Source organism: Dicentrarchus labrax, unplaced genomic scaffold (assembly GCF_905237075.1).
Source record: "Dicentrarchus labrax unplaced genomic scaffold, dlabrax2021, whole genome shotgun sequence".
NCBI lineage: Eukaryota > Metazoa > Chordata > Actinopteri > Moronidae > Dicentrarchus > Dicentrarchus labrax.
Window position 1 is genome coordinate 3,881,768 of NW_026136717.1, and position 14,404 is coordinate 3,896,171.

Consider the following 14,404-nt stretch of genomic DNA (forward strand, 5'->3'; position numbering starts at 1 on the left):
AGGTGAATGAGTAAGAAGTCTTATTTAATAATAAAGTCAGCAAAGTGACAAATAAGTTAAACAAGCTGACTCACAGATAGCTGGCTGCATCTCTTGTTCATGTTAAGGAAAGTGAAGGGAAATAGAGATATGACCAGGTATCCTGCTCCACCCAAACACAATGAATTATCCATCACTGAAGCAGCTCATTGATTCCTTCATTCTACCTGTGTTTTTCATTCCTTCCTCAATAGATTTGCCCAGAGAGGTTATTTAAGCAATTTTCTGCTAGGCTTGATGTTTCTATATGTAACTGTAATCCCTCAAAGAATTCTGTATAGTTCTACCCAGCACTATGGTACGCTATGGACTCGCTGCCTGCCATCTTAGGTAGCAAGCAGAGCTCTCTTGGGTTCTCTCTCTCTCTCTCTCTCTCTCTCTCTCTCTCTCGGCTGTGAAATATGCATGATGGAGGGAAGTGATGAGGTGGTGGAGGTAGGGGGGCGTAGGGATGAAGGGAGGACGATGCTCTCGCCTCGATTAAGTATTTACGGCACCCCAGACCATCTGGACCCAGGGAGAAACACTGAGAGAAATGTGAAGAGAGAGAGAGAGAGAGAGAGAGAGAGAGAGAGAGAGAGGGAGAGAGAGAGAGAGAGAGAGAGAGAAAGACAGAGAGGAAAACCTGAGAGGGAAATGAATGAGTGGAAGTGAGGGCAGGATGAGGCGAAGAGGAAAAGGAGAGGGGAAATGAAACATGCTGTCTTGATTAAGCCCAAAAGCGTGTGTTTCTACTTTGTGGCTCTCTCTCTTGGTTTAGTTTGGGGAAATGTGATCTGGACCTTAGGGAGGGCTAATCATCAACACATTTGTAATGGTGGAATAACTGTGTGTGTGAGTGTGTACGTACGCACATCCACATCTGAAACAAACTGATTAAGGAGGCATCAAAGTGGGAAGTGAGCTGTAGATGTGCTACCCTGCAGCCAATAAGCCTCAAAGCAACGGCTTCAACACACTGAAACAAATTGAAACAAAGATACATGATCGACTGTAGCATTAAGTTGCTATTACAGCTTTCACTCAGTCTTTCACTTCCTCTGTATTCTGCAGTGTTTTTCTCTGTACTGCTGCTCATTTGCACAACCTAAAGCCATGCTGTCAGTCACTGAAATTCATATACATACAGTACGTTTTAATGTTATTCTCAAAATGTGGCCGATGTCACCTCATTCTCGTTTAAAGCGAAAGTTCAGGTTTTCTGAAGTGGAGTTGTATGAGGTACTTATCCATAATCAATTACGTACAGTATGCGGCAGAATACAGTGCAACGGTCGCAGTGGAGTGTGTAGGAATACAAAGTTCTATGGTTAGAGCCAAAGAAAAAAGCTGTCTGACGGTGAGGTAAAGCAGTTTAAACATTCTTTATATACAGCACACTTAAACTGATATTGATTGTTTGAGGTGGGCATTTTTTAGGTGGCTAAATACCCCCATCCACAGCCATGAAATGCTCTGCCTCTGTGCTGGGATCCCTGTCTGTTTGTGTCCAACTGCTGACCTCTATAACTATCCCTTTAAAGCTAAAAACTCTGAAGCCATACTTACTGTTGGAAAAAAAGCCAACCCATGTGTGCATTTCATGTTCAGTACTATGATGTAAGAGGATATTGTTAGTCTTCTTTATTAAAAATTGCAACACAGTGGATGCTCTCTGTGCGTGGTTTGCTTGTCTGTGTTAAAAACTGAGCCCCCAGTAATAACACTGGGCTGTGAGTGGATTTTGGTGTATTGGGCACTGTCATTGACGCTAAATTACTCTTTTTATTAGCAATATTTGAAAGCAAAGCATTTTATGCCCTTAATCTGTGGGGAGCCAATAGTAAGTCAGTTGGCTCAGCTGAAGAACTGTACAACAGGGACGCTTTCAACCTGCTTGGCTGGAGAACAACTCTCAGGTGCATGGAAGCATGAGGAAGCCTGAAAAACACGATACACAAGATACAAGAGTTGACCTTTTCCTTCTGTTCCATTTCTGACAAACTATCCTCTCAAGATGTATTTGCTACCATTTTCTGCTATTTAGGTGGTTTTCTACTAAATTGAGATTTTTTACTATTTCCGAATAAACTCTCAGTGTCTTTTACTATTTTCTGTAAAACAAGTGTTCATAAACAGAAAAATTTAGTAAAACATTCTCTGTGTTGCATTAAAGGAACTTCAAACTGTAGGACTTCTCATAAACATTGTTGCTTAGCATTGCAAGAACAAGAATGAAGTGGCTGCCAATCATCTCAGCAGTTAACAGTAATTATTCAAATGCCTAATAATGAATGTGTCAATCATGTCAACATTTCTGTGTTGACATGATTTAGAAAAAGAAATAGCACACTTTTCTTACTCTCTTTTGTAATGTATTACGTTATCATGACCCAGTTTCCCCACAGGAATCATCAAAGCTTAAACTTCCTGTATCATCCCTTATGATCTCCCTGATTGCTCTGCTTCTTGAACGCAGCTTTGAAGAGCGCCTTTTGTTACAGAGAAAGAAGACGAACATTTTGAATTTGAGTCCATGCGGAGAGAGGAGGGTGAGGTGTGGATGTTGGAGGACTGATGTCTGTCCGTCTGAAGTATGATGCCCCCTACAGTTCATCTTAAAGACGCCCTGGAGGCAATTTTGATCTGCTCTCCTCCCCTCCTGTCCAGTTCTCCCCCCTCGCTCTCTCTCTTTGTCATTCAATTGATGTCACCCATAAACAAATAGCACAAAAAACTACAGCAGTGCAGAAATATTCACATACAAATCCATAGCAACAGACAAATATCCCTCTTTCATACAAAACAACACACACAAAATATATGCAAGTATACAATACAGATCCATATAGATATACATGCAGATCCTTATGCATACATATAAACACATGCTTGCAGAATTTCTTCGTAAACCTAATTTTCCCAAATATGTTGTGTTTGGAGTGAAGCATTTACAATTATGAATATCAATTAAGTTGGCTTGTTGGTTATGGTTGATAAGGCAACTCAGTTTAGCATATATGACGGACATATTGTCAACGGTTGTGTTTGTGGAAGTGTGCTGTGGTTGATCTACTGTACATAGAAGTGCTGGCCTGTCAGACGATCTCTTCATCCATAATGGAGCAGTGGAGCCCCCCGGCGCGATGGCTACCAGCCCCCCTCGCCTCTTCAAAAGATGTGTGAAGACAGCATGAATTATATATACCCCCCAACTCTCACACCAACACCCTGTTTATGTGAGTGCATGATTACTGTGGGGGTACTTGAGGTCAAACAACTTTTTAAAACCAAAAGTGAGAATATAAATACTTAGATTATATGTGTTTCTCTAGGTCTGTTTCAAAGGCTAAAAGCCAATATTTAGAGGGGAGCGAAGCTTCCAATAGCCAATATACCTGGATTAGAGCCCCAAAAATTACAATTCCAGTATATATCTTATAAAACAATGGGATGTTCCAATATAGAACCTTTTTTCATTTTAAGGTTTTAGAAGCCTCTAAAACTGGATTTAGCCCTTTGGAGACATTAAAATCAGGATATTATGTGGTAATCTGACCAAATATGATATTACAATCAATTCTATCCATCAAATCACAAATGGACGGCACTAACTGCCTGATATTTGAGCCACTATGTACCATCTAAAATTGAGAAATTCTTGCACTGAGGATTCAAAGCCAAAAAAAGTGAAGTGCACATCTGCTCCTTTCAGTCTGAGGATCAAAAAAGCTTTACTGAGTATTTCATGGCTCCACTTGGAGCAACAGTCTTAAGGAGAGTTCTGTCAGTCTGCAGTCATCACAGAGTTTGGTAATGCAGTGGCAAATCCTCATGTCTTTGCCAAATCTACAAGCACCTTTCTCTCTGTTTACTCTGATGCCGTATCTGAATTTGATCTGTATTTAAGGCATAAGTCTGGACAAGTCGACATGAGAGACAGATTCAGGCAAATATCTTGTTGAAGTGTCCTCAAGCAAGACGGAGAGTAGGAACTCATTGTGGATGTCACTTTATCCACCACCTGCCATTGCCAGAAACTCTGTAAGCTGTAATATCTTGGAACTAGAATTAGTGCCCGCATGTTCCTCTACAACATGAAAAAGAAGGTTATCTATACTCTTAGAGATTATCTAATTACTTCAAGTTAATATCTCAAAAAGCTTTGCAGTAAAGGTCTCAGTATGATTCAAACAAAGCACTTGTTGGATTGCCTAACAGCATCAGAAAATCCTGTAGCACATAGCATATCTTAGTACAGGAAAGGAGAAAGTTGACCGAGGCTTACTCAACTGTTGTTGATGCACAGAGCAAAAAGGGGTGGGATTTAGGAAGGGTTAATTCTGTCATGTCTACAAAAACACAAGACACACAAAAGCTACAGTGTTCTTAGAGAGAGATCCTGGAGGCAATGGGATGCAGCCAGGAGGAGGCTACAATGGCATAAACACTGTTCAAACAACACTTTTGAAGCATACTGAGTCCTTAATGTTTTACTGCTGGTATAATGGTTAATGTAGCATGTTTAAACTAAAAACTAAATGACTAAAATATTGTTGAAGGTTGGGAAATTCCCCTGACTGGTCTAATAAGACTGCAGAATAGAGGTTGGTAGTAGTCCACAGACATTAAACAGATGTGTAGCTATAACACACATGCATGCAGCAGGACACCAGAGTTTTAAGTGTCCAGTGTATCTCTTCTAACTTCAGGGGTCCAGACCTCTGACTGCTGTAATTTACCTCAGCCAAAGAAAAACACAACATCACTGCCACTACAACATCAATTATTGACCAGACTCTGAACAACCTGAAGCTCATATTACCTAGAAAGAAAAAAAGAAAGCATTTTGCGAACAGGCAGTTCTACAGCCTCACATGGATAAGTAATCTTCCTACAGATACATTTTCTCATATTCTTACTTGCGTACTTGAAAGACATGCATAAACTGCCTGGTAAAGCCTCAGGTGGTCCATGAATTGCCACTCACTTTTTTTCCCCTCTCTCTTCACAAAGAGAGACATTCTCACGCGACAAGTGAGATGTTTGGAGCTCCTTTATCAGCTGTGTGATAGCCTGGGAACCTGGCCCTGCCACAACAAACTGGAGGACAGACATACAGGAGTAACAGGCAGGAGTGGTTAAGGAGCCAACACTGATGCCAAAGCCTGGGGACAGACAAAAGTCTCCACAGCACACTGGGAAACATAGACATGGAACGAAGTGTGGTTATGGCTATGATTAGAAGGAAGGAGCTGGCAACTTTATCAGTCCTGTTTTCTCTGAAATAAATCTTGTTTTAACTTTGAACAGACATGATGTAGTTTATACTGACTGACCTTCTTCTGATGACTGATGAAAGTCTTTGTACCTCCAATGACCGATCTATCAACTGTATAGTTATCATCTTTAGGCAAATACAACTACTTGGTTGTGGTTTGATCACCAACATGGTGTACAGTCAGAAACCAACCTCCAGTGTTGGTAGTAGATGGCGCAAACAGCTAAAAAGTCACCATTTGTACACCCAACTATCCACTCGGACAAATTATGCTATGACTATGTCATGTTATTGCTGCCATTACTATTTAGGGAGTCACAAGATGTTTGATTGACATGATATGGCCATTGTGATCAACAAAAATTCCATCAAAAATAATTGAAGGTAGTTAAGCACAGTGAGAGAAGTTTTCCCAGCTAACACACTTCAGTCTGAATGAGTTCTCTGGTCCTTTCTCAGGGCATAAGTGAATGACACTAACTGGCTGATACCCAGTTGTTTGGGTTGAATCCACATTGGCCACTAACAGTTGTATGTGTTCAACTGTGAAGACACAGATTGTGTGCTTTGCCTATTGATAGAAGACAAGCCTCTGTAGACCACCGCTGATCTAAAAGGGCCTTAGTTCATTAACTCGGCTGCCCTGAAAAACTTTTCTCCTCTCTGTGCTGTTAACTTTCCCCCTGTGTGGAACCTGGCATCTTGATCTACGCCACCTGACAGGCCAAGACGGCAAACCCATTCATCTTCCCCCATCTCCCTTGTTTGATCCTACAGCTCTGGGACTTCAAAGCCTATAGGCCAGTGGATTGTGGCTGTCCACACACCACGCCAAGCTGACAGCTACAAGGAACTGAGGTACACCCCACACATAATACCTACCAAGACGTGGTCAGAGAGCCTTATGGGTCCTCTTGGAAACATGCTAATTTCATGGTAATTTCTGCTTTTTAGACAATGATGCCAACAGGCAGACGGCCAGCTTTTTCTTTCTCTGCCAATTTAGGTTCAATTCAGATTAAATTCAACCACTTGCTGTGTTTTTTTCTTTCTCAAGTGGGCTGTCCAGTGGTGAATCTGCAGCATTATTCATACACTGCAACAATTAAAACATCAACAAGGGAAGGATAAAAATATGTACATTATTCATATCTGTCCTCCAGGGAGACAGGCAGTCAGAGCTAATGAGCGGCTGAAGCTTTGAAGTCATGGAGCCCTCAGTGAGGTGAATGGCATGAATTAAGTACCACCATCAGACACGTTTTGCTCTGTGCGAATGCCTTCTAGACGGCTAATTTTAGCCAGTGTTATGAGCCCTGTCTTGTCTATTTTCTAAGTTTTTATGAGGAAATTTGAATATAATTAAGTTTCCTCCACACTGTTATCTATGAGAAGGACATGCTCAGCTACAGAGCAGCACCCCAGGAGCTGGTAGGGAGTGGATGTAGAATAAAGAGGAAATTAATATTCCATGAGAATATATGTAAGTAACAAGATACTCTTGTTGTGAAGTTGAGCGGAATGCATTGGTTTTTCCACCGCTCAAAAGCGAGAGAAGTGTGAAGTGTTTTTGGCGAGAGACAGCCTTGCTAAATAGAGGAAGCTCTGCCAGCCAGACTTGACCCCTCTCCCTGGCACTGCCGGTGCCCGTCGTCCTGCCCTGTGCCATGCTGATATGCTATCTGCCCAAACAGATGCCCGCTCTGGCCTCGCAGCGCCACTCTCCGGTCCCCCACTTTACTCGTAGCTGCCTGCTGATGTTTTGTCCGCTCAGCACTCCGTATCACTCTTGTCTCCTTGAAGAAGCACAGCGGAGAGATAACCGAGACCTGCACTGACCTCGCTGTTAAAGGGAAGCTGCTTGCTGATGAAAGGTCTGCGTGAGTCTGAGGCCAGACATGACATAAAGACATCCAGTGAGAGCAAACATGGTGTAAACGTTTGGCCTACCTCCACAGCGAGCTCTCCAGCACCTTGGTGGAGTCAGCGTGGTAGTACTTGGTCAGGATCAGGATGACCTGTAAGACAAGGTAGCAGAGAGAGAGACATTTAATGAGCAGTAAGCCACTACTACAGAAAAGGACTGGTTAGTGCAGTGGACACTGGGGGGGCACAGAACCAATGGAGAGGGGCATGGATGACCAAGTGGAAAGAAATGATGGTTGATTATGGTTTGTGTGTGGACAGCAAACAATCAAGAGGGCTCTGTGATGCTAGCAAGGCTACTTTGCTAAACTGAATATATTTTTAATTTCCATTTAATTCACCTTGGCATATTTTACTAGTACTTCCCCAACATTTGTAAAGACTGATAAACATTCTATCAGTAATACATCAACATCAACATCAACATAAAGTGGGGGCTACAAGAACCACTGGGTTGCAGGTTCTTGGAAAGAAATGAGGGCTGTAGACAGGATTTTAACATTACTGAGGCCATTAGTCCACAACCCCTCATGACACATGAAAAAGTCAGATTTTTCTGTTAATTTATTATTTATACTATTTGTTAATTTCTTTTAAATATTTTCTTTATTTCAAAAGGGTTGTATGTACCAAAGCTTCCCTACTGACGCTGAAGACCTACTGTACAGCAGATATAACATTTTGTAGCTAGCTGGTAAAGAAAGTGTAACGTCTAATGTTTTTGTATGTTTATGTCTCGCTCCATTGCCTGCTAGCGACCAAAAATGTATAAATTAATGCAGCTTTAAGAACTAGCCACAAAACAAGCTAGGCAGGGGATCCCAGAATCCCCTCTGAGTATTTTTCCCCATTTTCAGGTCTGAAAATAATAACGTCTTCAAAGTCAATCAATACCCAAAATAAGATCTTTATAAATCACAATCAATCAAAACAGCCAACCCTATTTCTTCCATTGTTGTTCCAAATTCCAAAAAATGTGATAAAAGTTACAAAATTCTATTTCTCTTTTTGCTGGGGACCTCCTACAACCCCCTCAAGCACCCCTGTTGGTCCCCAGACCTAAGTTTGAAAACCACTTTTGTAAGAGTTAGCTGAATTTTTTGACAAATGGATCAAAATCTTCGGTTAAATCCTAGCCAGTAATAACAGTTACTACTTATAATGGCTGATTGTGCTGCAGTAAATTGAACATAGCAATTTCACCAGAAATGATTACTAATGTTGAGCTACAGTGGTAGCACAAATGTATTTTCCTATAATATCATAGTTTAATGTTAAAATAACTACAAACTGGGAATTACACTGTTCTTAATTTGTTAAATCTCTTTTTACCAATTTTCCATTTTAGATTCTTCTCTCATATTTTTAAAAACAAATTCAATGATGAAAAACAACAAATACAGGCAATGTGCACAGCTGTCAGTGTTGTTATAAATTTCACCCTAAAGGCTAAAAAACTGTTTTAGGCAGCAAGATGAAGATGGAAGGTTTTTAATCAAACCTCTTTTTTAAAGCACCATTGGTTAGTCAATAGACCGGCATAACTGTGGCCAATGTTTGGCCAAGATTTGAAATAATCTCTCCTCTGCCTTTATATATGAAGCAAAGGCAACCGTGGAGGAACTCCATCTGCACTGCTGCTGATTCTTATGCTGAGTATTGTTTGAGGGTGCTTGGAGAAACTATTACCCTGAACAAATAACAGTCTTGTTTGCCACTTTGATTTTAAAGAGAGCTCACACAGTGCTTCCCTCTGTGTTCCTCCTAGCCTCCTTTGAGCAAGCAAAATTTGTAATTTTGCTTAAGCACATTTTTCTTGGGGCGATTTGATTATGAGATCTTTATTTTAAGTTTCTTTTGGGCTTATTAATATTATTACTATATTTCACAAAAATCAAAAGACTAACACATAGGGGATGAATCATTCAAGTGACCGAGACATCTTGGTCCGGGGCACAAACCCCATGCGTGTACACCGGATCACAGACTCTTGTCTTTCATATTTCTGAGAACTCCTGTTCTTGACAGCTAGGTCTGCTGGGATTTGTGTTGCCATGGCAAGAGTGCCAGTGGGTCAGGCAGCACAGTGGGGCCTAGTAGTGTGATTGACAGGCCGGCTTGCAGTTCTAGGTAGTGGAGCGAGAGAAGAGCCGAGGCCTGCCTTCAGGCGGAGGGGAGTTGATTGGCCGAGGGGTCCTGCCCAGAGGCAGCTGCCAACAGCAGGCTGTGTTGAAGGTGGCTGCTGCTAAGGAGTCAAGCTGGAGAGTCTGTGCAATATGGACACTCCTGATACATCTTAATGTGGAAAGCAAGCACTGCCTGTATCACCATATTCTCTGTGGTGTTAGTACATGATTATGGCTCTTATTTTTAGGCTGCATGTTACCTTGAATTTTTGGTGGCTTGCAGAACAAGTGTATGAATATTTGATGCTTTGGGTGGCCTTTGGGTGAAATATGAAAGACAGCTAAGTAACCTAAGTTCAGGACAAATATCTGGTTGATTTCTTTGTCAGATAGGATGAAAGCTATGCTGTCTTACTCAGCTGACTTAATAAGATACCTGGCTGGAGGCCCAAATATTTTCTCAAATATGTTTTCATCCATCAAAACGTTTAGCCTTATAAAACCTACCCTCTAGCATGAAGTACAGCCTGCATATTGCCCTCTAGTGTCAGAGCCACTCAGCCAGCAGCAACCAGTTGCAGTTAGTATTCAAAAGGAAACCCTAAGCAGTTTTTATAGGACCTTCCACTGAGGCGGGGCTGGTCTCGGTAACTGTGTCTTAAAAGTGTTTTTTCCGCACAAAACTAAGAGTTGGTCAAAGCGGAGCACCACAGCTGGGGACACACAGAATGAGCTTTGAGAGCTCTAGACCAATTTCCACAACACAGACTGCCATCAAAGCCGCTCAGTGGAGTCTCTGGGCACTTGGCTCAAAGCAACCCAAACCCGCGAGTTCCAACCCTGGTGGAGCTTGGCTTCCAAAGATGTTTATGGAGTCCAGAAAACCGGAACAGAGGACATTTCCCCGAGCAGAAGCCCGCTTGCCAGGGCTGATAACAACCTCGGTAACAGCCCTAACAGATGCAGTGACAGCATACAAGCTGCTTCTTCTCTGCCTCGAACTGTCAGAAAAACTTTCTTTGCTGATGAAGAATTAGACAGCATCCGTATCTGAATTTGCGAGCGAGCCGGCGTGTGAGGCTCTCTGAGTCATGCAGCATGTAGCAAGTGTTCCCCGATTGGTCGTTGGCCTACTGTGACTCAACCGGTGTCTCTGGAAGCAGGCTGTCCGCCTCTGCACAGCTGTCCTTCTCCTAATGAGATACTGGTGCAAAGCTTGACACTCTTACCATGCAGGCAGAGAGGCAAAGTAACAGCACTCGTCCCTTGACATACGGATTAGATCTACCATGCTGCACACTTAGTACTTGTGCTTCCCTCAAGCCAATCTTGGTTTCTTTTTTCCTTCAGCTTTAAACCTCCAGTTGAAAACTCAAGCTGGTTTTTAAAGCTGCAATTTATTCATTTTATTTATTTATTTTTATTGAGTTTTAGTTTGACGACATTAGCATGCATTTAGATCTGTGTTTCTGGCCACCTAACAAATGGAACTCCAATGTTTGTCTATTTCCAGTTACATTTTACTCCCAAAAAACTACAGAGAAAAATATCTGGCTTTTAGAATTTTACTAAAAAAGAAAAAAAAAAAAAAAACTTTTTAGCGGCTTAATGTTTAACATTGTCATCAGAATTAGTTAGTTGTTAGTCAAAAAATACATTATAAAAAAATTACAAAATACAGATTTTGCAATTTTGCTTGAGAAAGTGACTCAAGGGCTGACTGTCAAAAACAGTAGGTGATTAATTTCTTGTTGATTGATTAATCATTTCATCAACTAATAGTTTAAGCTCTAATCGCAATCATAATTGTCGGAATATACATTCAATGACGAGGTCAGGGAGGGCAAATACACTACCTGACTTGACTTTAGAAATGTTGGATATATGCAGCAAAACAGCTTGACAACATATATAAACCACATAATCAATCAATACATATAGAGCACGTACCATGTCCCAGTGCTAGGTTAGAAAAGCAGCTCCACATAAAGATATAATAATAAATGCGGTAATACTCTACAGCCTCTAACAACTTGTGTCCTTCCTCTGACACAAAATACATTTGGCCTGCTGGTTACAAGTATGCCCTGCCTTCAACATAAATCTATAATTACACTGTAGCTTTCTCATCAAATTGCATCCCCTGTCTTGTACATGAAAAAGAGAAGGGAAAAGAATCTGTGCCTCTAAGGTCTATCAGTCCATCAGGCCCATGAGATTGAGGTATGCATCATTCAACCAGATGCCAATGCCAATAAAATATTCTGCCTCTCTATCCCCATGTTGAGTCGGTTGTCAAGGCCTAAGTTCTGCTCAATTGGAAAATGATTTTTCTTTGGGGATGAAGTGGACAGGGCAAGGATGTATTCGGCCATAAATCACTACTGGCAGGAGGCAAGGAGAGCGTTTATTTGGCAGAAACATACCTAGCCACATTGACAAAACTGCTGAACAGCACAGAAGCCGGATTCCTCCATTGCCTCTAGTGTACAGAGCAGTGCGTTAAGACTACAACTTGGCAGCTTCTACCTACAGCTCATTGGACTGAAGGGCAAAATTGGCACAGGCTGAGAATCCAACCAGAGCGGTAAGAAAAAAATACCCCCTTTTTTTGGAACTGCAAAGCCATGCCAGTCGGCTGAAAGTCAGTACAAATAAATCATAGAACCATACTTAGAGTCAACAAGTACTGAAAAAACATGTCAGTCTGAAGCGAACATATTCCGGGAGCTCATCCTTTTCATAAGAAATATCCTCCTTGCAAGGAAGTTTGTGGTGAACTTGGTGACCTAATCAAACTGTTGTAGACGAAGTATCGCTCTATTGTGGCCACCTTGTAATACCACAACCACATAATCGGCCACTGTGGGTTTCTTGTTTGTAAGCTAGCGGACAATGAGTGTAATGGCTTTTATTGGGGAAAAGTCAACAGGGTGGTCAGGACCCCTGGATGACTTCATACAAGAGCTACAAGAGACCCTATTGAGAGTCAAGCTCGTAGCCGAGTTGACCATGAACTCCAGCTTGACAACCACCGTTTGTCCCCGAGACATTCCCATCAACTGTGTGTCAATGGAGCGCTATCAATCAGCTATTGAGGAGGGAGAAAACGTTAGAGAAAGAAAGGGACCGGAGGGGAAATAAAGACAGACAGACTCAGAGACTCTGAAAAAGAAGGCACTCATTCATTTCTTAAGCAAAAACAGTGAAATATAAGTACTCCATCCAAGTGTGTGACACCCCCACCTCATCCCTCTGGGGCGCTTCGCATTCTCCAGAAACAGACCACACGCATAAACAATTCATCACAGTCTGTGATAAAAGGGAGGAACTCATTTTGAGATGAAGCCCAATTTATATTCTTTGGGCACAAAAGTAAATTCCATGCCGATTAAATTTGGGGAATGACTTTGTGCTGATACTTGAGACGCCATCTCTGTCTCTCTCCCTGTCACACAGACACGGAAACACAGACACACTGATGGAAGTGTAGACACGCCACTGCATGAAGCCTTTCAATTTGTTGAGTAATCTGTAACCTTGACTTAAATCTGTGCCTTAATTTGATAAAGCAGAGTACAGTCGGGAATCAGACAGGAAGAGAGAGAGAGAGAGAGAGAGAGAGAGAGAGAGAGATGCCATGCAACAAAGGCTCTTGGCTAGATTCAAACCGGGGATGTTGCGGTTACATATCCGTCTAACTATCCCCTGAGTGTGTCACATTCCAGCTCCGGAGACGATGTGCTGTCATTCTAGTCAATGTCCAACACTTGTGTCACTTAACCCTCTCACTACTTTGAGCTCTCACGTGGTATGAAATTCACTTGGGAATGTAGAGAATTGCATATATTTACTTACAATTGAGGTGAACTGTATAGGTCCTATTAATTACTAAATGGATTGCTATAAAATTGTATTCAGACATTCATGGAGCCAGGGGGATGAACCCTATTGATGTTTGATGTTATCTTTTCATTTGTGTCGTTCAGTGAAATGTCCCGACAACTATTCGATAGACTGTCATAAACTATGGACATTTATGTTCAGGTTGGGATGAACTGTAATAATTGTGGCACCATTATCCAGTCAACGTTTCAATTTGATATTATGACTACATACCTGCTAAGCAAATGACATTCCCATAACCCTAAGCTGTACTTTACAGCTACTACACTACACTACGTAGCATAACATGTCATCATTGTCACTGTAAGAAAATTAGCATGCTACATTTAGCATTTGCATGTAGAGAAAGCACAACTGTTTCTTTTCTTGTTTGTTGGGACTTGTCCCATGTCTGTGAAGCAGGCTAAGGAATGATGTGTTTTTATTCTGCTATTGTGCACTAGTCAGTAAAAACAAAATAAAGATAAGACTGTGAGCTAGTACAGTAACTGAAAGGAGTTAAGTGCAACCACAAAGTTATCACAAAGATTATAAATGAGCTGCAAATGTGTATTCAACAGCTTGTAAAGCTGTCGGCAAAACAACTCTAAACAATATTGGAAAAGTAGCTGCCGAAGAAAAGAGTGCTTGACGACACTCTGAAATGCTGCCAGTTTTTCAAGGCTGTGCATGGCACAAACAAAATTCCATTCATCTTTATGGTATGCAAGCATACCAGAGGGAATTTAAGGCAAATATCTCAAAAGCACAAATAAAAACAAAATGACTTACTTGATACCAGCATGAGTAAGTGAGTAACTATGTTTGGTCTTTTTTATTTGGGTGAACCCTCCTGTAAACAAGTGACAACTAGCCATTATGTTCTCATTCTGTAGTCTAAAACCTCAGCTGGTTATCCAAAGGACATTTTACTGCCTCCACATCCCTGTCCTTGCTTGCTCAGGCACACACATAAGAACGCTTGTATAAAATAAAGTACTTCATTCATCCAAATAGTTCCCTATTACCCTCATCCTCCCCATTCAATGGCCGCACTAATGGTTCAGGACACCAGCCGCCACTGAGTAGTCACATCTGGTTGAAGTCGTTTTTGCTTTGGACCTTGACCGCACTCTTTATCTGAGGCCAGCCAGTGACCCACAAACTC

The 14,404-nt window shown here is 41.5% G+C and overlaps 1 protein-coding gene across 7 annotated transcripts in view; it reads right to left on the reverse strand.

Moving 5' to 3' along the window:
* sorcs2 (sortilin-related VPS10 domain containing receptor 2) overlaps positions 1-14,404 on the reverse strand; it is a 310,217-nt gene that overhangs the window by 222,076 nt on the left and 73,737 nt on the right. For all 7 annotated transcript variants that reach the window (XM_051375297.1, XM_051375294.1, XM_051375296.1 and 4 more), the window contains exon 2: positions 7,250-7,317. In XM_051375297.1, the coding sequence (XP_051231257.1) occupies positions 7,250-7,317 (68 nt within the window). The remainder of the gene's footprint in view (positions 1-7,249; positions 7,318-14,404) is intronic.